This window comes from Squalius cephalus, assembly GCF_949319135.1.
Source record: "Squalius cephalus genome assembly, chromosome: 11".
NCBI classification, from domain to species: domain Eukaryota; kingdom Metazoa; phylum Chordata; class Actinopteri; order Cypriniformes; family Leuciscidae; genus Squalius; species Squalius cephalus.
Genome location: NC_137132.1, coordinates 15,754,712 through 15,779,929, shown reverse-complemented (window position 1 = coordinate 15,779,929; position 25,218 = coordinate 15,754,712). Strand labels below are relative to the sequence as shown.

General features: G+C 36.6%; 2 protein-coding genes across 3 annotated transcripts; both read right to left on the bottom strand.

Moving 5' to 3' along the window:
- Nucleotides 1-3,423: 3,423 nt before the first annotated feature.
- Nucleotides 3,424-13,931, bottom strand: pde9ac (phosphodiesterase 9ac). Its single transcript, XM_079885117.1, has 19 exons — nt 13,768-13,931; nt 11,695-11,765; nt 11,463-11,540; nt 11,326-11,369; nt 11,134-11,188; nt 10,961-11,031; nt 9,480-9,567; nt 9,251-9,332; nt 9,070-9,144; nt 8,893-8,979; nt 8,685-8,789; nt 8,518-8,600; nt 8,171-8,327; nt 7,087-7,200; nt 6,663-6,767; nt 6,453-6,581; nt 6,270-6,365; nt 6,038-6,115; nt 3,424-5,839 (listed from the first exon to the last, which is right to left on the bottom strand). Exons 1-18 carry the CDS (start codon nt 13,834-13,836, stop codon nt 6,065-6,067), a joined length of 1,560 nt encoding a protein of 519 aa, XP_079741243.1. The 5' UTR covers nt 13,837-13,931; the 3' UTR covers nt 3,424-5,839; nt 6,038-6,064.
- A 3,546-nt stretch (nt 13,932-17,477) lies between these two features.
- Nucleotides 17,478-25,218, bottom strand: hepacama (hepatic and glial cell adhesion molecule a). 2 transcript variants are annotated; one of them, XM_079887050.1, is made up of 7 exons: nt 24,696-25,217; nt 22,710-23,042; nt 22,350-22,631; nt 20,578-20,671; nt 20,211-20,278; nt 19,145-19,215; nt 17,478-19,026 (listed from the first exon to the last, which is right to left on the bottom strand). In XM_079887050.1, the coding sequence occupies exons 1-7, from the start codon at nt 24,781-24,783 to the stop codon at nt 18,697-18,699; spliced, it is 1,266 nt and encodes a 421-aa protein (XP_079743176.1). In that variant the 5' UTR covers nt 24,784-25,217; the 3' UTR covers nt 17,478-18,696. The 2 variants fall into 2 exon arrangements, with proteins under 2 accessions (XP_079743176.1, XP_079743175.1); XM_079887049.1 differs by having other exon boundaries at nt 22,350-23,042; nt 24,696-25,218.

Genomic DNA, 25,218 nt, shown 5'->3' with positions numbered 1-25,218 from the left:
TTGAAGTGGATTTACTTAATGTAAAGTTAACGAAAGTTATCATGAGGGCTGTAATGTTTAAAGCAGATGTCAGTCGACCGGGAAGATTTTAAAACGAGCCGTTCATTCATAAACACGCGACATTGCAGTGAAAATACAGACCGGAAGTCAAAAGACAAAGAGCGCAGCGCTGAGAAGGGGCGGGGCTATATAAGGTCTATAGTATTAGTTTTTTTTTTCTTCCAATGTGCCTTTGGGTTCAAACTGACCCAAACAAGAGCAAAGTACACTGTTGAAAAAAAATAAAATAAATACTATCAATAATTTATGACAACATAGGCTGTGCTTTTACACAACTCATCAAAATAAGTTAAGCAATTTTCAGGGTTAAACCTTCAATAACATCTCTACAGAGTGGGTTTTGATTATTGTGTGAGTGAAATATTTTAAAAGTAAATACTATTTTTAGATTCATATAAAAACAAGAAAGTCCATTTCAACAGAAGTAGCTACATATGGTTGTTGTTTTTTTTTCTGGTGCAAAATAACCATTGAAGCCTTTATTTTTTGGTTTATTTAAAGAACCACCAATTAAAGTGTCCATGGTAGCAGACACATAAAACCTTTGGAACCTTGTACATAAAAAGTTATGAACTCTTGTGGGACACGTGCAAGCAAAATAAATGTTTCATCACAGTATAGAGAACTACTGTAATGTAGGGGAAAAGAATAAAGACTAATCAGAGACTACAATGCTGTCTTGAGAAACACACCAATCATTGTGCAATTGTTTTTAAGATGATACTAAGATTTCAAATTCATCCCAAATCAGCTTGACCCAGTTGTTTTGAATATGCTGATGAATAGTCTACTGAAGTCACTTCAAACAGTAACATCTTCAAAATACAGAACAGCCGAGGTTGATAGGGGTGAAAAATGTAGCAGTCAAATGCTGAGATAAGGCAATTCTCCAAGGACATTGTTGCCAAAATATAAACTTTGCTCTCCTAAATCATGGCTGAGGCATGTGTGGCTGCTATGCAGGATTCCTCAGGCATAAATTATGGACACAGTGTAATTTGTGATGTTATGAGCAGTATGATCTCATGCAAAGGGAGGCTTATGGGTCGATCCTGTGAGGAGTCCTCCAGACTTTTCAAGGAAACTAGCTTGTCTGTTCCATCTCCCTGGCCCTGAGGCATGTTGTTTTTTTCTCTTTTTTTTTAAAACAAAATATTTATCGCCACATATTATCCGGACTTAACCGTCGGGTTGTTGATGAATCTTGAGATATCCACAGATCTTGTCCCATGATTTCCGTCTGGTTCACAAACGGACAGTTGGTTTTTGTAGTAGGCTAGCCTATCCTGAACGCTTCACCGTTTAGACTGCAAATGACCCGATGAGCACTACAGGTGTTCCCTGTCTGGAAAGTGTGAGGTGTCCTGTAAAAGCTGTCTGTCGAGGAGATTGCGCTTTGACTTTATCTAAGGAATGCCCCTGAAGCCGTGCAGACCTCACAGGAAGAGAATTCACATTTTGCCTTCTGATAGGCTATTCTTATCTTTGATACATTTCTATTAGATAACATAATTATATGAACATAGTTATTAACAGTTTAGAACAGCGGCTTTTAAGATGTGCGTCATGTGGAAACAAGTAGTCCCCCCAAATTAGCAGGTTTTTAAATTAATCCTAAACGACTCACAAACTCATCAGCCTGTTGAATCCTTTTCATGAATCCTTCACTGGACGAACTCACTGAATCTGCCGGGAGAGCTTATGAATCATGTGATTCAGGCTGCTATAGGTCCATGTTATTGCATTAGTTCAAGGCGAATAAAAAGGTGTTTATGCGAACAGCCTCCTTCCGACAAAGCCTTCACTGAATTAACTGACAGAATCCGTCAAAACAGTTGGTGAATCAACTTACTGAACTCTTTCCGAGTTAATGGTTTGAATCAGTCTGACAAACACTTCACTGAATGGCACACACTGAATCATCATATGACTCACTTACTGCAAGTTCCATCATGTTAATGAATCTTTACTGCATAAAAAAAAAAAAAAAAAGTTAACTAAAAGAGAATAAATGCATTTTCCCCATTCTATTTCAGTACAAAGCTTTTGGTGGGTCTCAAGATGGTGAAAAAGTTTGTGAATAAAGGAAATGAAACATTCTGCTCTGCACTGTTTCTTCCACTAAAGGAAAATGATTCATGCATCTGTGGTGAACTGAAATCTAGACACCCCTCCAAAGGAGAGGCCTCTGACAGCCCAAACACTGACCCTTAGCTCTGGGCCCCTCTAAGAAAACACAGAGAGGAGACGCAGACCGGTGGAGACATATGTGTTTAGAGAAAGATAGTATCTGGAGAGGAAATACAGTAAGAGGGAAGAGTTCTGCCGCTTTGAAGTTTAATAGAGTCTGGATGAGGAATGTCATTAAAGCTCCACTGCTGTCCATTACTCCATTACTGAGTTATTCTTCTAAATTACAGACATACCACGTTTAGTTTTTAAATATTTTATTTTTGCTAATGTATGCAATTATATTTTATTTAGATTTATTGCTAGTTTATACACACACACACACACACACACACACACACACACACACACATATATATATATATATATATATATATACATGCATACATACTTCTGAGTTGTTGCACATGTGACAAATAAACTTTTTGACATAAAATGATTCCATTTAAAATAACTTTTTGAAATATGACACATAGTTGTTGTTGTCACACTATCCTGAAAAACATAAAACTTCAAATGGGATTCATTGGTGGAAATACCCCTAATTAGCAAGAGGGTTTTGGAAAGTAATAACAATAAAGGAAAGCACAACAGCGTTGTGAAAGAGAATCCAAATCACTTTTAATTTGACTTTACAGTTTACACCACATCGACCGCAGTGACACAAAGCAGATTTAATCTGTTTTGGAACAACGTTCCAGGGAACTTATCTCCAAAACACTTTCACTGACAAACATGGCTTCAAGTTTGACACTGAACTGATAAATTATACTGATAAGGAGTACAGAGAGAATTTTACTCGAGTCAAATTACCCAGGGGGCCGTTCTTCACACAGATAATGTGTGCTGGTTTCAATTGTGCTTGTGTTTTCTCTAGAAAACCAGAATTGATGTGCACCAGTCACCAAAATATATTTCTCTTCAACATTTAAAAACATGTTCCAAGAATTGTTTAAATAATGTACACTATCATTCAAAGGTTTGGAAATGGTTTAATGTTTTTAAAAGACATTTATTTTGCTTACCAAGGCTACAGTTATAACAGTACAATTTAAAATAACTGTTAGTTAAAATGTAATTTATATCTGTGATGGCAAAACTGAATTTTCAGCATCATTACTCCAGTTTTCAGTGTCACATGATCCTTCAGAAATCATTCTAATATGCTGATTTGGTGCTCAAGAAACATTTTTTATTTTCATCAACGTTGAAAACAGCTGTACTGCTTCATACTTTTAAGGAAGTGTACATTTCAGGTGTAAATTAAAATTTTAAAAATATACAAAGATAGTAAAAAGTTCAAAGTGATCCGTCCAAAAAGACAGTAAATGTAGAAAATGGTGTCAAATTCTACAATACCAACAAAGTACAGGTAGGTTTGTTATATGACCAAAAACCAGGCTTTTATATGTCTGGGTGTGACTTTCTTTATCGTTTTCAGTTTCCACTCTTGAGAATTTTTCTTTTGTCAACTAATTGCTCTTCTTTTAGTCGTCTGAGTGGAAAGCACAAAAGAGCTCTTTACAGAAATATTGCCACCCTGTGACCAGTCAGTAAAGCACAGGCGACACAGAACCTGAAAGTGTCAGAACACAAAAAACCACATCTTAATAGGTCAGTCTGTGCCTTCTGGGTACAAAACAACTTGAGATTATTTTAAACCCCATTCTTAATTAGTATGGGAAGGATAAAAGTAATGTTGGGACTTTTTGAAACACTTGACAGAGACATAAAGAACACCTCTTCCACTCAAGAGCAGTTAAAAATGCAATCAAAGTATATATATCTCGCATCTAGCTAAAAGCAAAGGTGTGCCTGGATGCATTGGAATCAGAATGAGCGTTGTTTTGATTCAAATCATTTTTTTCATTTCTCTGAAGTGGGTAATGAAACAGGCTTTGATAATCTGTGAACTCAATATGTCACAGTCGAGTGAAGACAAAGCAAGACATGCCAGCAGATGGATAACTGAAAGCTTAAATTGAGGCTCATTATCTAATAGAGGCAACAAGAGGAAGAAATTCAAATCAAATGATGCCATTTATCATGAAAACAAGCCGAAGGCACAAACATATCCAGCGTCTCCAGCCAGGATGGAAAAAGCGTGACTTTAAGAACAGGTTCAGACGTACATGTTCCAGTCTGTGCACCAGGAACAATGACAGACGAACAGCACTATGTAATTTGTGCATGTGCTTTAGCCCTACGTTTTGGGTCATGTGACTCAAAACCAAGCCTATTTACATACCACTTTCCATTCACCTCTTAAAATCCGCTTTAATTGATAGCTTGCAATGACAAACTTTTGCACCCCAGTCCTGTTTCAACAAGTTCCGCAGCCCTTAGCGAAGGAAATGTGCCGTGATCTTCATCAATCAAAATTTGCTGATCTATAGAGGAAGACGCCAAACACTGACAGCGAAACATATGAATGATATGATGCGTACAGGCCTAACCTTGTCATAATAGCAAACACATGTGACCTCCTGGCGAGAGTTTTTATTACCACGTTGATAAAAGGAGAAAAGTACAGCCAGGAGGCAGAACTCCCACAGACTTTATTATCTTATTTTGAGGAAGTATTAGAAGCAAACCAGAGTAAATAGGATACAGAGAACGGTGAGAACATGGGGCCAAATACTGAGTGTGGTTAGAAGGTATGACTTCTGCAATTTACTCCCCCTCATGTCGTTCCAAATCTGTATGACATTTTTCTTCTGCAGAACACAAAAGAAGACATTTTGAAAAAGGTTTCAACTATTTTTGTCCATACAATAAAAGTCAATAGGGTCCAAAAAAACCACTAGACCCCATTTTCTGAGGCATTTTTCAAAACATCTTATTTTGTGTTCTGTAGAAAAAAGAAAGTTATGACATTAAGCAAATTATGATAACATTTTCTGTTTAATCCATATCATTTATCCGGATGTTCTACTGGAAATGCATTGATTTCAAACCTCAATAACCAAATAAACAATGCAAAACACATCTAGTTTGGAAACTCTCAACCAAAACACTGCAAAAGGAGTTCTCGGGTATCCTTACAATATGATATTATGGTTTACAGTGGTATTGTGCTCACCACAAAACCGCCTAAAATGTGAACTGATATGTTCTAAAAGGAACTCAGGAGAGAAATAGTTGATAAAGGAACAGCATCATATTATGCTGACCTTTTATAATCATCAAAGCATTTTTAAAAGGCTCTAGTTATGGTTACGTCATGCTGTAATCTGTTATCTTAATTGCTTTGGGACCACAAAACGTTCAGATGACTACATACTACGTACATGCAATATAAATGCATGTTTTTGTTGTTGAACACTGTAAATAGAACAAAAAACCAAACAAACAAGATCAAAACTGAAGTGATGAATCTATGCCCATATCAGCCGATTGATGCCAAAAGAAAGAATCAGACTGGCCTAGTGGTCTGTTGGTAAAAGGAAGCAACTCGTGATTTCATGAGTCGATCAGGTGACCTTTTAGATTCAGTGGATTCAAACCAGCTGTCGTCAACACCAGCCCAGTGTCTCACAGATCCTCACACCGGAACTCTGTTCACACAGTGCAGACGGGCACAGGTCTCCTGAAATTACACAAGAAAACACATCAAACATAGCATCAAGTGCCACTATAAAAAGTACAGATTAAGAAAATACCAGATGCAAGTAAAGGAAAAAACTTCAAGCGCATAATAGTAAAATGAATGGCTTTTGGAAAGGACAAAACGCCGCACTCAGTGTATAATGTATCAAGTCAAATCAAAACTATATTAAATACTTACACAGTATCATTACAATCGCAGAAGTGCTTATTTCTTCTTCCCTCCTAATGACATATTTTCTGTTTTTTTCTTCTGTGCCTCATTGAACAAAAAACACACCTTTATGTTAGCAAGATGAGACTCTATGATTTCAGATAGTTACATACATTTGTATGTATATTTGAATTACATTTACATACAATGTTACATACAATAAATGACAAACTTTGACTATGAGCTGAGGAGCATTTACCTCGGTCATGGCGTCATCAATTTGCTTCAGCTCCTCATAGTGGTCCCGAGAGTCTCTGAGAGGCTGTACCATAATCTCTTCAATCTGAGGGAACAGCTGAGAGGAACATATGAGGGTGAGTAAATGGTGTAAAAAGTAAAAGTAACATTTGAATGAACAACAAAGATTACTTATTTCACTCACCTTCATGACAGTTTCAAACATGGGGATGAGGACAAACTTAATGAAGCCAATCTGGGCTGTGGGCTTGGTGACTTTTTCTCTGTCCATGAAGGCTGCCACAGGAAGCCCCTCAGATTTCTCTCTATCACTCTTGAACAAAGACAAGACAGCATAAACAAACCCACCTGTCACTGTAGAGCAGTTGCAACACAAGTTGGAGAGTCAGCAAACCTGCATGAAGTATTCCTCCAGCAGACAATCCACCCACGGCTCTGCCACCTCTGTAGGCCGGACTTCATTGGAAATGTCACAACATTTGATAAGGACCATCTTCAGCTGAACACGTGACAAACAACAAATCTTTACTTTACTTGTCAAACTTAACTTGTCAAATTCATGCCAAATCCCTGCTGAAAAACAGGGATTTGGAAAAAGCTAAGACCAGCCTAGACCTGGTCTTAGCTTTTTTTAAACGGGTCTACCAGTCTTGCCAAACTGCCTTTATGCTGGTGTAACTTTTTGACAAGCAGGTCTCTAAAGTCTAAACTGCAAAAATGTGCCCCAAACCCCTCTTAAACCGACCATCTAAAGACCAGCAAACCATCATAGACTGGTTTAAGATGTGTTTTTGGCAGAGAGGGTGTACGGTACATACACAAGTCACATGCTCCTCATTGGTGAAGTCAAAACTGTCCACTTTGAGCTTGAACGAGTCCAGAATCTCGCCATGCCTGGCCATATCCGTGGCCAAAATCAGTGTGATGATAGCCTGCCAATACATTGTCATAAAATAAACACATATACATATATAGAAATTCCTTTAAAATAAAAGAATGTTTACTGCAAAACAATGACCTTGGGGGTGTTTTTGTGTTCCAATGCTTTTCCATTGTTTTTTCTATGTGCTTTTAACAGGTGCTATACAGTCGTCTTTGATGGTTGTGCTTACGTCTTTTGCACAATTAGCGTAGAGGTGTCGCAATATATCGATATTGACGATAACAATGATAATTAAAAATATAGATTTTGATATTGTGTTAATACTACACATACGATAATCCACGGCAGTAACTATCTGGTTGACAATCTATCATAGTAGGTGGCACCTTAACAATATGATACCATCATAACATTTAAAAAAGAAGACAACAACACAGTATAGACACACAAAATCATGTTGGAGGATATGAGAGGAAAGCGAGACACTCTAGCCGCCCGGAAAAAGTTAGCTCGCCAGTATGGGAGTTTTTTGGATTCTGTAAAAAAGACGGGATGCTAGACACCCCAGTCTTCTGCAGGAAGTGCAGATCAACAGGAAGTTATTTTTGTACGCTTATGTACAGTTTTGGTTACAATTATTTCCACCTCCCTACACTATTTTGAGTGCGAATCATTGGCCAAAAAAGAGAAAAAACAAAACAGACAAAGTTAAAGATGAATTTGACCGATAATATTATTTATTTCCTTTTTTCAAAATGTTCTTTCAATTTTGCGATAATGTCATTATTGCAAATTGTTTTTACTACGAAAATCATGTAGTAAAAATCTGATGTTGTGACAGCACTAATCTTCCGGTGTTCTAAAAACACAAAGCTCAAGTTAAAAGAGGTTCCTCTTTTTAAATCTTTTTTTCTCTCTTCATTTCACTGCCCTGTCTCACATTTGTAAATGCAAAGATGTGTTCTGTGTGAACTTACCCTTAGATTCCTTAAATGTGAGCTGATATTTTAATGCTATACCTGTCGGATCTGTTTAAAGGCCTCTGGGTCCACGTTGGCAAATATGTTACACTCCGGCAATGAGAGTATCTGGAAGGCCACAGCGCAATGGTGATTCTCTAGAGGCGAGATGTCATTGTAGCGCACTGCCAACTCAGTGCGAGCATTGATTTGATACCTGCATAATAAATTAATGCGCTAGATTATCTCTTCATATGTCATGTGAAATGGTTACTATAAGATAAACAGCACAGATATAGGACTGTAAAATTGTCATCACGAACGTGCAGGCAAATACCTGGGTACACCTGTGTGTTTTTTATGAGAACTGACTCGAGAGCTTAATTATACAGAAGCAAAGATCTTACGTGTTGTTGTATCCAGGGTGGTCTAAGTCGTGACACACGGCAGCAGTCATTAAGATGCCCAGATCTGTCAGTGTCAGCTTTTCCTGTGGGCCACACACACACAGGTTTCCACTTTTACTCTTCCACAGTAATTGCTGTACTAATTGCTACTTGCGTAATGTTCTCACCTGGAGGTTGCAGAGGTGGATCATGCCATACATCATCTGACTCACGCAGAAACAATGGCGGAAATTATGGAACGGGTTGCTACGGTAATTTTCCTGAATGCCCAGCTGAGAACATATAAAAAGATTGGGGAACATCAGAGCTGTTAAACTGCTTCAGAAAATTCAGTGGAAATAATTTGAATTTCTATAATTATACTAATTTTCTTACCAGCCAGCGTTTGAGAGTAATCGGGTTCATATTAAACTCCTTCACAAGGCCTAAGTCATGGTACATGTACTCCAGGCAGCTCAACATCTGATGAATAAACGGTAAACCATGAAAAAAGTGCATGTATGCTTCATTTCATCTCTAAATGCACTGTATATCTCACCAAGTTAGACTTACTTCATTGTGCTCCCAGTGCCAAACATCAAAGGTTGGTTTCTTCAGCGCTTCAATGGTCTCCTGAGAAAGTGTGTACTGAGGAAATCAAGACTAATAGAGATTAATTCACATAAAGAGAGACAAAATGTTCTCCCACAGGGCCCAATATTCAATCAAAGCACGTCATAAAACTTTAAAGCACCTTTGGGTAGCTGGGGACGTCACGTCTAGGAGTTAATTTCATTCCATCGTCTAAGAAATTGTATTTGCATGGACAATTCACTCTAAAAGGAGAGTGGTGGATTAGTCATTTAGATACATTTATGTTTCTAGTTTTGAAAACAGCCGCATGATGGCGGCTCTAGATGGATAAGCAGATAGATTGTCACGCTTGCTTTGATTTTCTTTGGAAAAAGTTTTCTTTCATTTACCTTCCTCCTGCTCTGGATGTCATCTCATCTCTCAGTTTCTTCAGGTCGTTTTTGCACCTTTCAATCTCCACGACCTTCAAACCCTCCACTGTATAGAAAATCAGATTAATCAAAATAGTGTTTTTTAATTGTGTTGCTATGGTATTCTGAGTGTTTGTAGCGAAGCTGTTTTTTTTTTTTTTGCATTGCTATGCAGTTGCTAGGGTGTTCTGGGTGTTTTTTATCATACTGTAGATATGTATACGTACGCCACATTCGACCATTTCTTGGAACAGCCAGCATGTCATCACTCACAGTAAGAATCAATGATGCCACAACATTGTACAGCTTGTGGTTGTGAAACCGTAGAGATTTAAATTCACCTTCGTCTTGTATTGTGTTACTTTAGCAAAATCATCTGCTGAACTCTATTGCAGATATAGATATTCATACATGCATCTAACTATGGTAGCAGACGCTCAGCCAACTTGCCCTCAAATATTCACGGAATGGCTTTGACTGTTCGAATATGGCGGACAGCTTACATATAGCTGCCCAAAGAAACAGCCGCTAATGAGGCATCTATATTAAGCGTAGCGTCAGTTCACGCAGGTCACGTGACTCTCAGCTGATCCACGTCTACCTATAGGAATGCAGCATCTATCACTGTATACATATATAAGCTCCTTCAGGATTATCAACAGCTATGGCGTTTCTCAGGAGCGAATTCCCTCCTCCATCCCCAGCTCCTCCTCTCGTCAGTCAGGATTTGGCATTCTGATTCCCCCTGAATCAGACTAAAATTCTCTAATTATGTTGTACATTAAAATTAATTCATGATATCTGCAATACATTCATGTTGGTTCTGTTCTGTTTACCCTAAGGGGGGTTATTGCTGCTCTCCCTGAAATTAGCATGAGCAAATTAGCATGAGAACGCAGTTCCAAAACAGCACTGATGGGAGTGGAAAGTTCTGTGCATGATCTACTGGCGACACGCAAATTAAAGAACACGGATACAGCCGGATCATTTCCATAATGACCAATGCAATCTAACAAGAGCAGCGCAACTTAGCGTCTGGTTTAAGACATGTTTTTTTGGGGGGCGGTAAATAATGGTGCAAATGCCAGTAAATTGACTAGTGCAAACCTTAGTAAATTACCTTGCATGATTCATTTAAATACTCTCCTCCCATACATTTTGCATCTAAAAGGGAAACTCCTACAAATCCATATGCAATAAGGTCAGCCGCAAAAATAACCATGTCCATGCGTTTTCAGTGCTAATTCTTTTTTTTAAAGTTTTTTAAGTTCTAGTTTAACACCAAAAGAGGGTTTGCGCTGGCGCAAGCTCTTAGTAAATCTGGCCCTTAGTGTTTTAAAATCTGTTTAGATGTTAAAAGTCATGTAGTGTATTCCAGACTTAACTCTAAATCTGAGCAACAATAAAACCAGATAAAAAAAATAAGACAAACAGCAAACCGTAACATTGTCATTACATACGTTCTACTCTTTTCTCCAGCATGGCCAGTCTGTTGGTCACTTCCGTTTTCAGTTCGTTAATCCTGAATGCTCTGTAGAGAGAAGAACAACATTTTTTGGCTGGTTTTAGTACAGAAACATTACGGTAATAGAGATTCATCTCCAGTCCATGGGAAAACAAACATGTCCGTTACCTGCTGAACTGCTCTGCTATCTGGGAGATCACATTCTGAAACATATCTTCCTTTTCTGTGGAGTTAAATACACAGGCTATAAATCAGGGCAGAACAAATCTTGGCTCGAAACAATGTAATGAGTGAATGTAGATCTAGGATACGAGTAAGAGTCAAACACTGTGACAAACAGTGAAAAATGATGCACGTTACCTCCCAGCTGGCCGGTAGACAAAGGAATGACTTTGTACAGGGAGCTAAAAGGACAAAATGGGCTCATTAACTGACAGATCAAACTGAAAATTATCATAACTGCTTATACAAACAACAAGGGCCAGGCTGCATTTTACTTGGGGGTGTTGGTGGGCATTGTGGGATCGATAGACACGAAAGCACCTTCAGGGTTCACCATCATTATAGCAGTGTTCCTACAGATAGAAGAAATAAAAAGTGAAATTAGATGGATTTATGATGTTAACCGCTGAACATGTTGTCCACTAAAGATAACTTCATTCTCAACCACTGCAGGTTTACAAAATGGATTGCGATGTTGATTAGTGGTGATATCAGTGATATACAGACCTAGGGATGTTGGAGGAGGAACACAGCAGTTCTTTGATATCACATGGACTGCAGTGACGACTGAAAAGCACCTATGAGGGACAAATAAGGGTGTGTTAGCAATATTATGTCTGTATTTGTCGTCATACCTGTACTACAATGAGAAACACTGCAACCCAACTCTAATATGTATCCTGAAATAAAAATTGTGAAATGTCATTGAAAATGTTGTGGGATTTTAAAGCAAAGAACTTTAAAATAAAAGTGTGGTGTCATCCCATTGGAAAGAAAAAAATCTTAATCTTAATAGGCAGCATGAGATAAATTGAGACTTCGGCGTAAGTCTCCACTTTCTCTGGTTCTTTCATTGCCAAAAACATCCTAGTAATCTGACATGCATCTCCTCGAGAGTTTTACTCTTAACACTTTACTCAGCAAAGACACCAGTTTGCAATAAAAAGTCAGAGCCTATAATATATAATCAAACATCATATGCTTCAACTTTGCTATCCACATAATCATAATGCCATCTCATCTGTTTTTTTGTTGTTGTTGACAATACTAAAACAAAACTTCATTCAGAACTCCAAATCTCCAGAACTATAGTATAGCCACCTCTGAGCAATGAAATGTTCCTCTGGGGTTAAACAAATTATGAGAGATTTTAAATATATGTTAGAATTGACCCACTGCCGTTCAACAGTTTGGGGTCATTAAGACTTTTATTTAAAGAAATTAATATTTTTATTCAGAAAGGACACATTAAATTGATCAAAAGTGGCAGTAAAGACATTTATAATGTTACAAAAAAAATTTCATTTGAAATAAGTAGTGTTATATTTAATAAAAGAATCCTGAAAAAAATGTATCTCGGTTTCTATGAAAGCATTAAGCAGCACAACTTTTTTCAACATTGTAAATAATAAGAAATGTATTATTATATTATTATGATTTCTGTAAATAATAATATATATTATATATTATTATGATTTCTGAAGGATCATGTGACACTGAAGACTTGAGTAATCGCTTTTTGAACAAATAAATGCAGCCTCCGTGAGCATAAGAGACTCATTTCAAAAACATTTTTAAAATATTTTACAGACCCTAAAGGTTTGAACTGTAGTGTAAACATTCATCTAAAAATAACTGAAAAATTGTTTTGGTACTGATAGGTTCGTTTAAATTAATCTATTATTGAACAGAAATTTGACTAAGAGAATAACACATTGTGAAAGAGGCAGGCTCAGATCCCCAATAAATCCTGTACTACAGTAAACCATGCCATTCTAAATGTTCTCAATGTCCACTTGGTCTCTCTGAGCTCTTAGAGTATGAGCTTCAAAATGAAGTGCTGAATCTGAAACATGTATGTTCTGCCATATTCCCTTTTCATACTGTACAAACCTCCTGCATTTTGTGACAAAAATAATCTTAATGAGTTTCTAGAATATGTAAAAAAAAAAAGTCATCAATCATGGATAATATTGTGAGTACTTCAGAGTATGATTGAGCATCTGTGAGGAACAATACTCTGTAAATTGGACTTAAACACAACCATTAACAGCACTTCAGCCACTCTCTTGGAAACAACAGGAGAAAACTAAGTGTCACAACAGCATGCAATGTCAGTCACACCTGCGGAACAGCTCTTCAGCTTTATTTTTAACCTGTGCACACTGATCTCCCAGCACTCCTCTTGACAGATGAACTAGTACCACGATAAACTGCTAAACATCTTGTTTAAAGGCTTAGAGTCAGCATTTCAGGACTAAGATATTAGAGATAGACTGATACACCAGCCAGGTCCACTTTTCGAGCAATTTTTCTTTTCTGTATTTTTTCACTAAATATTTAGTAAATATTTTATAAAATAAGTGTTCATTTAATTTTAGTAATTGTGTGTACATTTCATTGAATTAAATTTCAATAACACTGAATAGTCAACACTATATTGGTATTACTATTGTCAGTGAAAACCCCATGTTGGTCGGCCACCAGTAGTAATCCATAATCTCATGACAACCACTAACTTGCATCCTTGAGCTTAAATTCAAATAAACATGAGTTCCTTAAAACACTGAAGACACTCACCTTCTGCACTTTGCCATCTACATCCAAATAGATGGTTTTGGAAGTGTAGTAGGAGGAGCCAGACCCCATGCTGACCGAATGAACTGTGAGATCCACCGGTCTGGGTACTCTTACCAGGAGCAGAACCACCAAGACCAGCTCTCAAAAGTTCCACAGCGAAATGTCCTCTGCAAATAAACATATAAAGAATGACTTTCACTTCTACAGTAGAGTCTTTTAAGTCTTAAACCCTTTAGTCTGGTACTTCCAACCAAACAACTAAACAGTGATCGAAGCATCAGTTAACCCTCCTCTAGTGAGGAGCTACAGGGTCAAAAAGCAGTGTGACACTTTGCTTAACCAAGGATCAAACAATTAAAAAACATTTTTTGTTTTATTCATACGAGTCAGTGGGGTCCAATGTTGTTAGGACCAACATTGACTTTCAAAATATAGACCAAAAATGCTGAAACAGAAGAAAGAAAATTGGTTTGGAGCTACATGAGGATGAGTAAATGAAGACAGGATTTAAATTTTTGGGTGAATTATCCAATTAAAAGCCATTTAATATTCTCATAAATGCTCATCGGTTTCTTTGACTAAAATTAAAAATTCAATAAATTCCTGACAAGTTCACAGAACACACTTTATAGTGCACATCATAAATACAATTTTAAATTTACTCTACACCTCAAATATCATGGCGAACAGACATAGTGTCACCTGAGACTTTCTTGGAAACTTTCTTGAAGTACGGCAGGCCACGTTTATTTCTGACCATGCAACATCTGTACGTAATGAAATGTTCTATTCGTATAGCATTGCAGATAGAATGTTTGAGTCAGAAAATAGCAGTCTTGCCTGTGCGCCGTCAACAGCTCCCGCTTCTCCCCGCGTACAGGCAGCGTTCCCAGACGTCCCAGGTGCTCAATGGAGCCAAATACAGCAAGTGAGCAAGAGAAACCTGTGGGCATTGAAGGACCTGAATATAATTGTCACTCTCACTGTTGTCAGGGGGAACAGTTACTACGGCGAAAAAGTGCCCAACCCCCTTGATGTCTGTTGTAATCATTTAATTTAGTCCATTCATTGTCCATCTCGCTTCATTTAGCAGCCCACCCCAGAGTCTATATTTACGTCTGATGATGGCCCATTGTGTAAAATCCAGCTTTAACGCTTGAACATGATGAGATTCATGAGTCTTTAGCGGAAAAAAATTGGAAACGCTTATAGAAAACTAAGATCTTTGAGGTCAAGCTGTAGCAATTACTATGAAATCGAGAATGTGCAGGCGTAACTGGTGGTGAATACAATGACATTTCTGTCATCGTAATATGCCTTACAGCCTCCTGTGTCCACTCAGAGCAACATATGTTCTGGTCAGCTGAGGAAAGGACAAAGGGCTTGTATGTAATCACTTGAAACACTTAAAGACAGACATTTTTAACACGCATAACACGATGAAAATTTCTGGCTCGGTCAGGTTTGCAATGAAGAAGTGACGTTGTTGGCATGTGTGGCTGGATCATTAACAGCCCTAACAAACTAGGGATGGAAGTGTGAACAGTAGAGACAAGCGCAAACCTGTTCTCAGCCTCCTTGCTCTTTGATCTCATCCCCGAGGGGCCAGAAAAGCTTCCAACGTCTTAATTCTCTGAGTCTCATGTGCCGTTGACTACACTCCACAGCGGAAACAGATTAGCAGCATGGGCCGCCCAGAGGGGCTGTTTTACTGCTGACACAGGGGCACGATTTTGATCAGAACAGGAGACTGGATAGGGCTAATATGATTGATAAGAAATCAAAATTGCTTTCCAAACCATTTGGCCTATGGTTAGGGTTAGTTCATGTCTAACTTTTACAAAAGGCAGGTTAAAAGGGACCTGCGCAAAAAGGCATACATTTAAAAGCTTACGCAACTAGGTGAGAAAGAAAATCACACCTCAGGTAATCAGAAATGCATGGGCTCTCAGCTAATCATGGGACAAAGGAGAGGAGTCCAGTCATATTTCAATAATAAAGGATCTAAGGGGAAGGCATTATCCTAATAATAAAAGGCTTTACGGTTGTTCAGTTTATGGATGTGTGTCCGGGGAAGATCTGGGCTGGAATATGGAAAACTCCTCCATTAGGGTCCTTTCATCTTCTCCTTTTGCTTTTCAGCATCCTTAATGTTTCACCCGCTCTCTGTTTTTGGAACTGCTGGAAAGTCTTCTTAAAGGATTCGTATTATCTGAGAAAAACAAAACCACACTGTACTGACTCAAAATCCACACAAAACATGACGAACGACTAATAATTGAGCCAAGTGAAGCATTTTTCCTTCAAAGGCCGGCTGCCTAATGATGTTGAAGTCAGTCCTGTTGGTATTAAGCACAATATTCTTTACTAAGTAGTATAGAAAAGGTTAAAGAGTAAGTGGAAATCATTTTTTAATCCTACTGCATTTAAAATCAGACATTTAGATTTTTTTCTTTTTCTGGTCTGATTAGAGTATCTACTCCAAAATGTTCCCATGAGCCTTTTGATTGCACCATTCTGCATAATCACCACTTACACACAACACTTTTCACCAAGTCAAGTGCTAGCGTACATAGGCAAAAGAAGAGTGCTAGAACTGCTAACCCTTGAGTGTAAGATAAAGCAAATCTAATGGCAATAATTTAAATAAATCAGTTAAGAGCTTTGGTAGAGTTAATAGATTATAACATCATCCTTAACCAGCTATTGTATCTCATAAAAGATAACTGCTGCACATTCATACTCATCCTTATGCATTTGAAAACAATGTGAATGTGCTATTTATGGAGCTATTCTATTGTCTGTTTTGTTATTGTGAAAATGATGTCTTAAGCATTACAAAGCCTGACAATTGATTTGTTGACTGATCACAGCTAAAGTTTGACAGTGTGACTAGTTGTCTAACTGCATGTTAGATGTGCTCAACAAATGAACAATGCATTATTAACTCATATGTTGCTGACTATTATATTTGGCTGTATTGTATTCATGGTTTCTCAAATTTGTCAACATCCTATATTTAAATCGAAGCCAGAGCGAATATAAAATGTCCTAGTGTAAATTTGATCAAATGCACATGTTCCATTGGAGAGTGGAGACAGCAGACTAAAAGATATAACACACTCATCACTTCATAAAATGTCACCAAAACCATTAATCCCATATAAATATGTAACTTCAGGTATCCACAATAAATATATGATATTTTGTGTTTATAACCATCAATTTCATTTTTATGATCACCCCTTCCCCCATAAAAAAGCTTGTAATAATAATAATAATAGTAATAAAACATTTTAAAAGTACAAAAAAAAACCTTACAAATACAATCCAATTGTTACATCTAAATAGGCCTACTTTATATCTTAGCTCACCTGTCCATCAAATGCTGCTGGTAGGGTTTTTAACTTCCACCAAAGGAAGGTAAGATCTTGGTTCTTTATAGAAAAATAAGGGACACTCAAAATATTTGCACTGTATTTGCACATAACCTTTTTATGTACAATTAAAGTCTAAAAAGAAAGAATATATGGCACTTAATTACACATATTATATTACAGAGAATTTAGAAAACTGGGCTGTAAAGGGTAACAGAGGTAACTTAGTAACGTTAAAGGTAAACAACACACTGGTTTACACTTTTTAGAAATAAATAGGTTAAGCAAAACAAATGTTCATTTTAGCTGAAATGACATATACTATGTGGCAGGGTACAAACAGTACAAGTATTTGAGTAATTACTCAAGAGAGTATGTGATTTCAGACGATACCTTCACTCGAACTCTCGTGTCGTGTCATTCGTGTGGCGCGCTGTTTATCTCATGTCGTCACCAGCGTTTCTAAACATGTGGATTAAACATTAAGATATAATGTAGCTGACTAATTCAATGTCTTTATTTAAATTATCTTTTAAATTGTATTTAGCTAACAAAACCTCAGTAAAACTTTTTGTCATTACGGAGAAAATGTCAAAATTTGTGTCGCCTACTCGGGTAAATCAAGATAAGTGGCTCAATTAAAAACTATTTCTATTGTTCTACAGAAAAAAAAGCAAGGAAAGAAAGGTTGAAGAGTAGCCTAGTTAAACAACACTTTCTGGCTATTTGTGGTCTAGGCTGACGCAGATGTTTAATTGATAGTGATGTGGGAGCCTCTGGTGGTTGAAACGTGTAATTTGACAAGTGTTTACATAAAGGCTGGTGTCTTTCACCCTGGTTTCACAGACAAGGCTGAAGCCTAATCCCAGACTAAAATGCATGTTTGAGCTGTTTTAACTGAAAGCAACTTGCACTGACATATCTTAAAATAGGCCAGTGCCATTGTTTTGTCTCAAGAAGAAACCAGGCCTTTATGTCCTTATGTCCTTTTAGACATTCAGAAAGAATGTGATATTATTTGAGATTTACTTTTGTTTTCAGTCCAAAAAAAAAAAAAAAAAAAAAAGGAGGCAAAAAGAATAAAATCATTTTAATACTGGCATAAAGAAATCATATTTACAGTAACCCCTAACAGATCACAATAATGCACAATTATAGCTGAAATTAAATGCTATATTCTTCTATTTATAGTTTTTTTTTTTTTTTTGGTTTAGTTTAGTTTAAGCTATTTATTGAAACCACAGCCCAAAAAAACCCCCAAAAATAAAAAAAAACTCCTGAAAATGAATAATGAAAGCAAATTGTTCTATTAGTATATATATATATATAATCCAGTACATCCATGTAATCAGTTTTTACTTTATAACTACTGATTTAAGTTTTGGCCTTGTACACAATTCATTCATTTAAGCTTTTGGAAAGCATGAAATACTAAATGTACATAGGATAACTAATAAAAATGACTAATTAAAATTCCCATACCCACATACATAATCTCATATTCTGATATTATCCTTGATATTTTACATTTAAAACTATCCATCCGTCCTGCTCATTGGGGAAGGCTGTGGTAGTGCATATTGTTTTCTGGTTCAGCTGGAAGCTCTTCTGCGTGTGGAGGGGAGGGGCTTAGTCTTGGAGGGCGGGGCTTGCGTGTTAGGCTGCCCAGGTGTTGGGGACAGGAGATGGGTGGAGTGAGAGTCGGATGAGGGGTTGATGGAGGCGAGGGGACAGGCGTACGGGGGTATCTTCTTCCTGAATGCATATAAGCATCTGGAGAGTGTGTAGAAGGTGGAGCCATGTTGGGATAACAAGGTGGGCTGAGGGGATCAGTAGGATTGATATAATTACAGGAAGACTCATCTGTTCCCTCAGGGAAATCCTGGAAATAATAATGATAATAATAATAATAATAAAGTAAAAATAATGAAACAATTAAAACAACAACAACAGCAATAATAAAATTATTATTATTAATAATAATAATAATAATGTCTTACCGTTTCTTTGAGGACATATAGTCCACCTGGGTTCCGACGGTTATGGTAATTTCTAGCAGGCACGATATCAACTACAGTAAAGAGAGCACTCATTTAATAAAAATGACATTTTTTAATCATTTTAAAAAAGCAAATAATTCCTTTGTATTATACACTGATTTGAAAAAATAAGTGTAAAAGTGCACTCAGTAAATTTTAATGTTGCTGTTTGATATGAAAGTGGACTGACACCTAGTGTGGATGCAGCATAAAGCAAATATTTGATGTAACTAATAAATAATGCCATTGTAGGATTTAAATATTTACAGTCAGTCACGATTAATTTATGTTCAATTACGGAGGTTACAGAGATAAACAGAGTAGTTTTATTCTGCTGTTATGTGATCTCAAAATGGCTGCCTCCATGAGGCGACCCACTCCAAAATAAAACTTTATATTTTATTTGGCAACTGATATTACTCTATATGTGATCAGTGTTGCTAATGTTAACTAAAACTAAAACGAATAAAATCGTTTTTGGTAATTAAAATAAATCTGAAATATAATAAAATATGAATATTAAATGAAAAACTTAAACTAAAAAAAAAAAAAAAAATCAGAAACTTTGCCTTGGCAAGAGATCTTGCCTTGGCAATTAATGTAAATTTTAAAAAAAGTACTAAAATTACTAAAACCAAAATTAAATTTAAAAATACATTAAAGCTATCTATCTATCTATCTATCTATCTATCTATCTATCTATCTATCTATCTATATCTATATATATATATATTTTTTTTTTTTTTATAACGAATACAAATAACAATAGTTCGAAACAAAATTACTAAAACTTAAAGTAAAATTAAAACGAAAACTGAAAATATACAAATAAAAAGCCAATTCAAAATATTATACTATAAATAAATAATAAATAAATACTCTAAATAAAATAACTTAGATAATTTTAAACATTTTTACTATTATAAGTAATTTTTTTTTTAATGAGGGAAAAATTACTGAGTGCACCTTTAAAATATTAAAATAGGAGATTTATCTTGAGTTATTCTGCAACAATTACCGAAATTACCATCATGATTGTCGTTACACTGCTCTGCTAAATTTTGTCTGCTCTGTCTGGCAAGCTGTTGCCTTTTTCTGTAGAAAGAATAACAATGTATTTTTGTTAGCAACATATCTGACTGTGATAGAAATATCAAATGCAATATCATATTAACTTAGTGCACTAACAGAAACCTAAATGTGTATAAGACGAGTTCTTTCCAATTTAATCAGTTGCTTTGGTCTTTGTTTTCATCTGATCTGTGGAACTTTGGCCTCCTAACATTTGAAGCACAAAGACTTTTCTTACAAGAACAGTACGAGCTGCTGAGATTTATTGTGGCTTGCTTTAGATTTATCAAAGAGAATGGATATAGGAATAGTAGAGCTGGTACTTTTTGGAGGGTTTCCAACAGGCACAAACAGTCACCAAGGTGATGAGTAAGAAAATGCCTCCCATGGAGAGGATGATATATAGAGAACTCCGTCCTGCAAAATTTAAAAGGAGAAAACAGGTTGACATAGTACATCTTTCCCCTCTCTCTCTAAAAAGCAAAAAAAAAAAAGCAAAAAAAAAAAAACAGTGTAGACAAGGTCCAAATTAAGGAGACCTCAAATGGAAGATTGATTGCACAGGTTGCCAGGAATACCAAGTGCAAGAATGAATGGGGCAACTTGGGGACTTTTTTTAAAGGGTAGACTGTGCAGAGGGAATGCAGGACCCCGCTGAGCTCAGTGTTCAGACAGAAATGTGTGCAAGCGGAGATGTAGATGGAGGAAAGGATCAGCTGAGCTCCAGTGGAGCAAAACTCTTGTTCATAAACACTCTCCTTCATCAGCCCTTTTCATAAAACACTCACAACCAGCCAGAATTAACAGACAGTTCATCCAAAATGAATGGTTTACATATACACTCATGTTGTTTCAGAGCCGTGTGCTGCTTTTTGTCTGTTTTTTTTTTTTTATTAATTTTTGAAAAAATTGCTGCTCTTTTTCATGGTGAGGTGACTATGACTGTCAGTCTTCAAAAACACTATTCATGTGGTAATTTGTGTTATTTTTGTATGATTTATATACTACTGTAGTATTTATTTATATTTTGAAACAGATTTTATTTATGTATATTCAGTTTTCATTTAATTTAACAAAATGACTAAAACTTATAAAACTATAATTATTTAGTTATTGTGATTTTGCCTTTCATTGTAATATTTCAATAAAGATTTATTCAATTTATTTCAGTTTTAGTTTTTGCAATTTTAGTACTTAAATGTAAACTTATTCATTTCAGTTCATTGTTAAGGAAACATTTCTATCTATACATTTTCTATTTATACTTTTATTTCAGCTTTATTTCAATGACTGAAAACTATACTTTTAGTTTTAGTTAACAATATCAACACTGCTACGCAAGACTTGGAATAGTGCACAAAACATATGGAGCATTTTATTTATAGAATTATTTATTTATTTTTGTTCCATGTGGAGTTTCACTTGTGGTCTCTGTGATGTATGGAAAAGAGCTACAAAAAGATTCTCCAAAGTTTTTCCTTTGCGGTCCATAGAACATATTTGGAACAGGATGAAACGCCTCTATTTATTTGTTTATGTCTTTTTAAAATATATTTATATATTATGATTTTTTTCCTTACTAAGCAGGCACGCCCGGCTAATATGTGTACACTTCTTGGCTGCACTTCTTTAAAGATTGTTCACATACTGTACCTAATGCTTATAATTAATGTAAAAAAAAAGAAAGAAAAAGAAATCATGTTGAAAAGGTGATGTTCTGTTTTGGTTTTATTTTCACTGTTCCGATTGGCAGAGTTCCCATCCTTGTTTGTAACTATTGCCAAGTAGTTTCACACCTGTTCCTTGTTTTGTTAATTATCATTCACTGTGTATTTAAGCCCTTAATTTTCCCAGTTTTGTGTTCATCGTCATCAGTGTTTAATGTGTAGTTGTTGTTTTTTCTGTCCTCATTAAATTCTTGATATTTTGTTTATTCTTCATCTCTCTCTTTTGTGGATTACACTACACATTTCATGCAGACTTTTTCCTATAATCCTTTACAAGTTTTCATCCTTTATGTAACATAGCAAAATGTAACTTGACATTTCAGGTCATGGTTCATGCATGAATGTGACATTGGAGTCTCAACACCTACTGTAAACAGTGAGTTTGACCGTCAGGCTCTTCATACTGCTAATGGGGTTTTCCACCCTGCAGCTGTAGATGTCATCATCCGACATCACAACACGGGAGATGGTCAGGACCTTCTGGTCATGTGACAGGAGCAGACGCGAGTCATTGGTCAAAGATTTCCCGCCCTTCAGCCAGCTATAAGTGGGTTTGGTGCCACTATCGTGAGTGCAGTTGAGTATGAAGAACTCAGTCAGCTCCAGGACGGATGAGGCCACCATGTGAACAAAAGGCCTGGACACTGGAACTGTGATAGAACAGGACAACATGAATAAGGAAAGTTGCTCTTCACACACTGTAGATGAAATGTCCATGCCTGTCTTACCATCCACGGTTAGGTTGACGCATCGCTCCCCAGTGAAGGTATCATCAGTGATGGAGATCTCCACCTCATACACACCCTCATCAGACAGCTGCAGGTTATGCAGGAGCAGGGAGCCGTTCTCGTACAGGAGGATTCGACCACGGTACTCGGGCCTAAGGTTCCCAATGATTTCCGTGCCAATGGACTGGACCACAGTGACGGGTTTGTCTTTCTTCAGCTGCCACTTAATAACGGGCTGGTCAGAGCTGGTGCTGGTGTAGGTCACAGAGAGAAGGGCTGAGCCTCCGAGTGTTCCTCGCACTATAGGAGACGGGCTGCTGATGTTCACCCCACCTGTAAATACATCCACAAACAGACACATTAGAGTGGAACCAAAGCTATTGGTGTCGCAAAAGGCCAGTGTGTGTTAAATGAACTGTACAGTAGTACTGTAAACCCACTCTGAAAAAATATTCACTAGAGTAAAGCATGTGACAACTTGGCCAAAGTTTACCCTGAATGCACTGTTAAGTAGCTTTGGATGAACATTTCTGACAAATTAATACATACAGGCCTATATTTGATTTAAGTATGCTTACTTTATTAATAGCATTATTAATAATAAAATGAGTCTTTCTGACTAAATTCTAAATATTATTTTAAGTCTATTATCTTGAATTGTGTAGATATGAGTTGTGGAAGTTAAGTTGTGTCTAAAATGATATTTTAATACATTTGAAATGATACCTCAAGGGTTTAAATATAAATATATTTTAAATAATATTTAATAGAAGTATTTCATATATATTATAGAAGTATTCAATGTGTGTGTATGTATATATATATATATATATATATATTTTTTTTTTTTTTTTTTTTTTTTTTTATATTTCCATAAAATATTTATATTATATATTTATAGGATAAACATTGAATCAAATATATCATATAATTAATTATATTTTATTATTTATATAAATATATATGATATATTTGATTCAAAGTTTATCCTATAAATATATAATACAAATATTTTATGGAAATATTTAAAATATATTTAATAAATATGTATAAAACATCTTATTTTCAGTTTCAGTCTGCAGCACGAAGTGCAAAAACACATTGCCTGAACTCTCCAGTGAGATACCTGCTGGTAAACATCTTGTGCTTATTGCTTCTGTGTGAGCCAACATGTCCTTGCCCGCTTTGCCAGGGCAGCGCGAGTCAGCATGGCATGGCTCAATCGCTGTGGTAACAATTCTCAGTGCTGAGGTCTTGCCAGGATGAGCTAACAAAGGTCTGGATTGTGGGCTCGCTCTCCTCCAATCAGGGGCAGCTGTGCAAGAGACATGCTCTTTTGTGGATGGGGGGATGTAGACAGTGAGGCCCAGTGATTCTGCTAATCAAAGCTCTCTGAGGAAGACTAGGCTTTAGTTAGGACATGTTCTTGCATTCGTTCCCTTTCCTGGCACATCTTTACCTGATTTTAAGAAAATGTGATTTCATCAAGCTAAAGCCGACTCACTCATGCCATTGTGACTGTTCTGAACTCGCTGTTTGAACTTTTTGCACAAATGCGTCATTAAAAATGAATCTGAATGCATGGATGGAGATGAAAGATAGCATGATTTATTTTTTTGTTTTTTTTTGCCAAAATGCAAAAAACAGGTCTGTGATGTGATCATTTAAAAAAATACAATTTCGCAATATGCGTTTTTGTGTAATATTGTAATAATTCAATGTCTTTTAATTTCCTTACTATTACAATCCATACCTTTTAGACAATGTTTCTAAAAAAAAAACCACACACATTTCAAATATAGTTTCATTGAGTGTCCTAATTAAACTTGACTGATCGCTCTATTTGCGATATGTGTCACCCAGCCACCCACAAACAAAACACACACTGAAAAGTGAAACTGACAACAGTGTACACTTTTTTTCTTCTTCCTCTTTAGAAAGTTTTCCCCCAACATGAACCGTAGAAAAGTCATGATGTTGTCTTACCTGCCACGGAAAAGATGAGAAGCCATATGAGAAGAAACAGTGAAGGAACGGCTGTCTTTTTGCATGATGCCTCCCTCTCTGCCTTCATCTTGGGTTTCTCTCCCACACAATCAGCATGATTTGTCCACTCAAGGCACGTCGCTGAGAATGCAGAGTGCTTCCTGCCAGACGGGACACTGGCTGCTCTGAACCCCACTCTCAGGACCCCAGCCTGAACAACAGCTCTATGTGTGATCTTGTGCGTGTGTGTGTGTGTGCTTTGCTCGCTTTATAAGCTTAAATCTCCACAGTGATTATTTTCAGGGCCCCTTTGTGTGTGTGCATTTGTGCATGTGTGTGCTTGTCTCCTCAGTAAAGACACTAGGATGAGTGTGAGATGGTTGGAGACATGTGTTTTGTAGTTATATCTGTTACGTGAGCAGTCAAGTATTAGAGCGTATTTGTGTGACATGACATGAGCATCCACAGTGGCGTTCAAAAGCAAGATGCAATGACATATTTTGTCAAAATTGAGTTGCCAATG

Bases quoted from the DNA above. Each gene is read 5' to 3' on its own strand.
- hepacama (XM_079887049.1), bottom strand. From the start codon at position 24,783: ATGAAGGCAGAGAGGGAGGCATCATGCAAAAAGACAGCCGTTCCTTCA. The intron at 19,216-20,210 runs GTAATTTCGGTA...TCTTTACTGTAG, and splicing joins GTGTAACGACAATCATGATG to TTGATATCGTGCCTGCTAGA. The intron at 19,027-19,144 runs GTAAGACATTAT...TATTATTTCCAG, and splicing joins TATATGTCCTCAAAGAAACG to GATTTCCCTGAGGGAACAGA.
- pde9ac (XM_079885117.1), bottom strand. From the start codon at position 13,836: ATGGGGTCTGGCTCCTCCTACTACACTTCCAAAACCATCTATTTGGAT. The intron at 9,333-9,479 runs GTAAATGAAAGA...CTCTCCTTTTAG, and splicing joins ACATCCAGAGCAGGAGGAAG to AGTGAATTGTCCATGCAAAT. The intron at 8,790-8,892 runs GTAAGAAAATTA...ATATGTTCTCAG, and splicing joins TTACTCTCAAACGCTGGCTG to CTGGGCATTCAGGAAAATTA.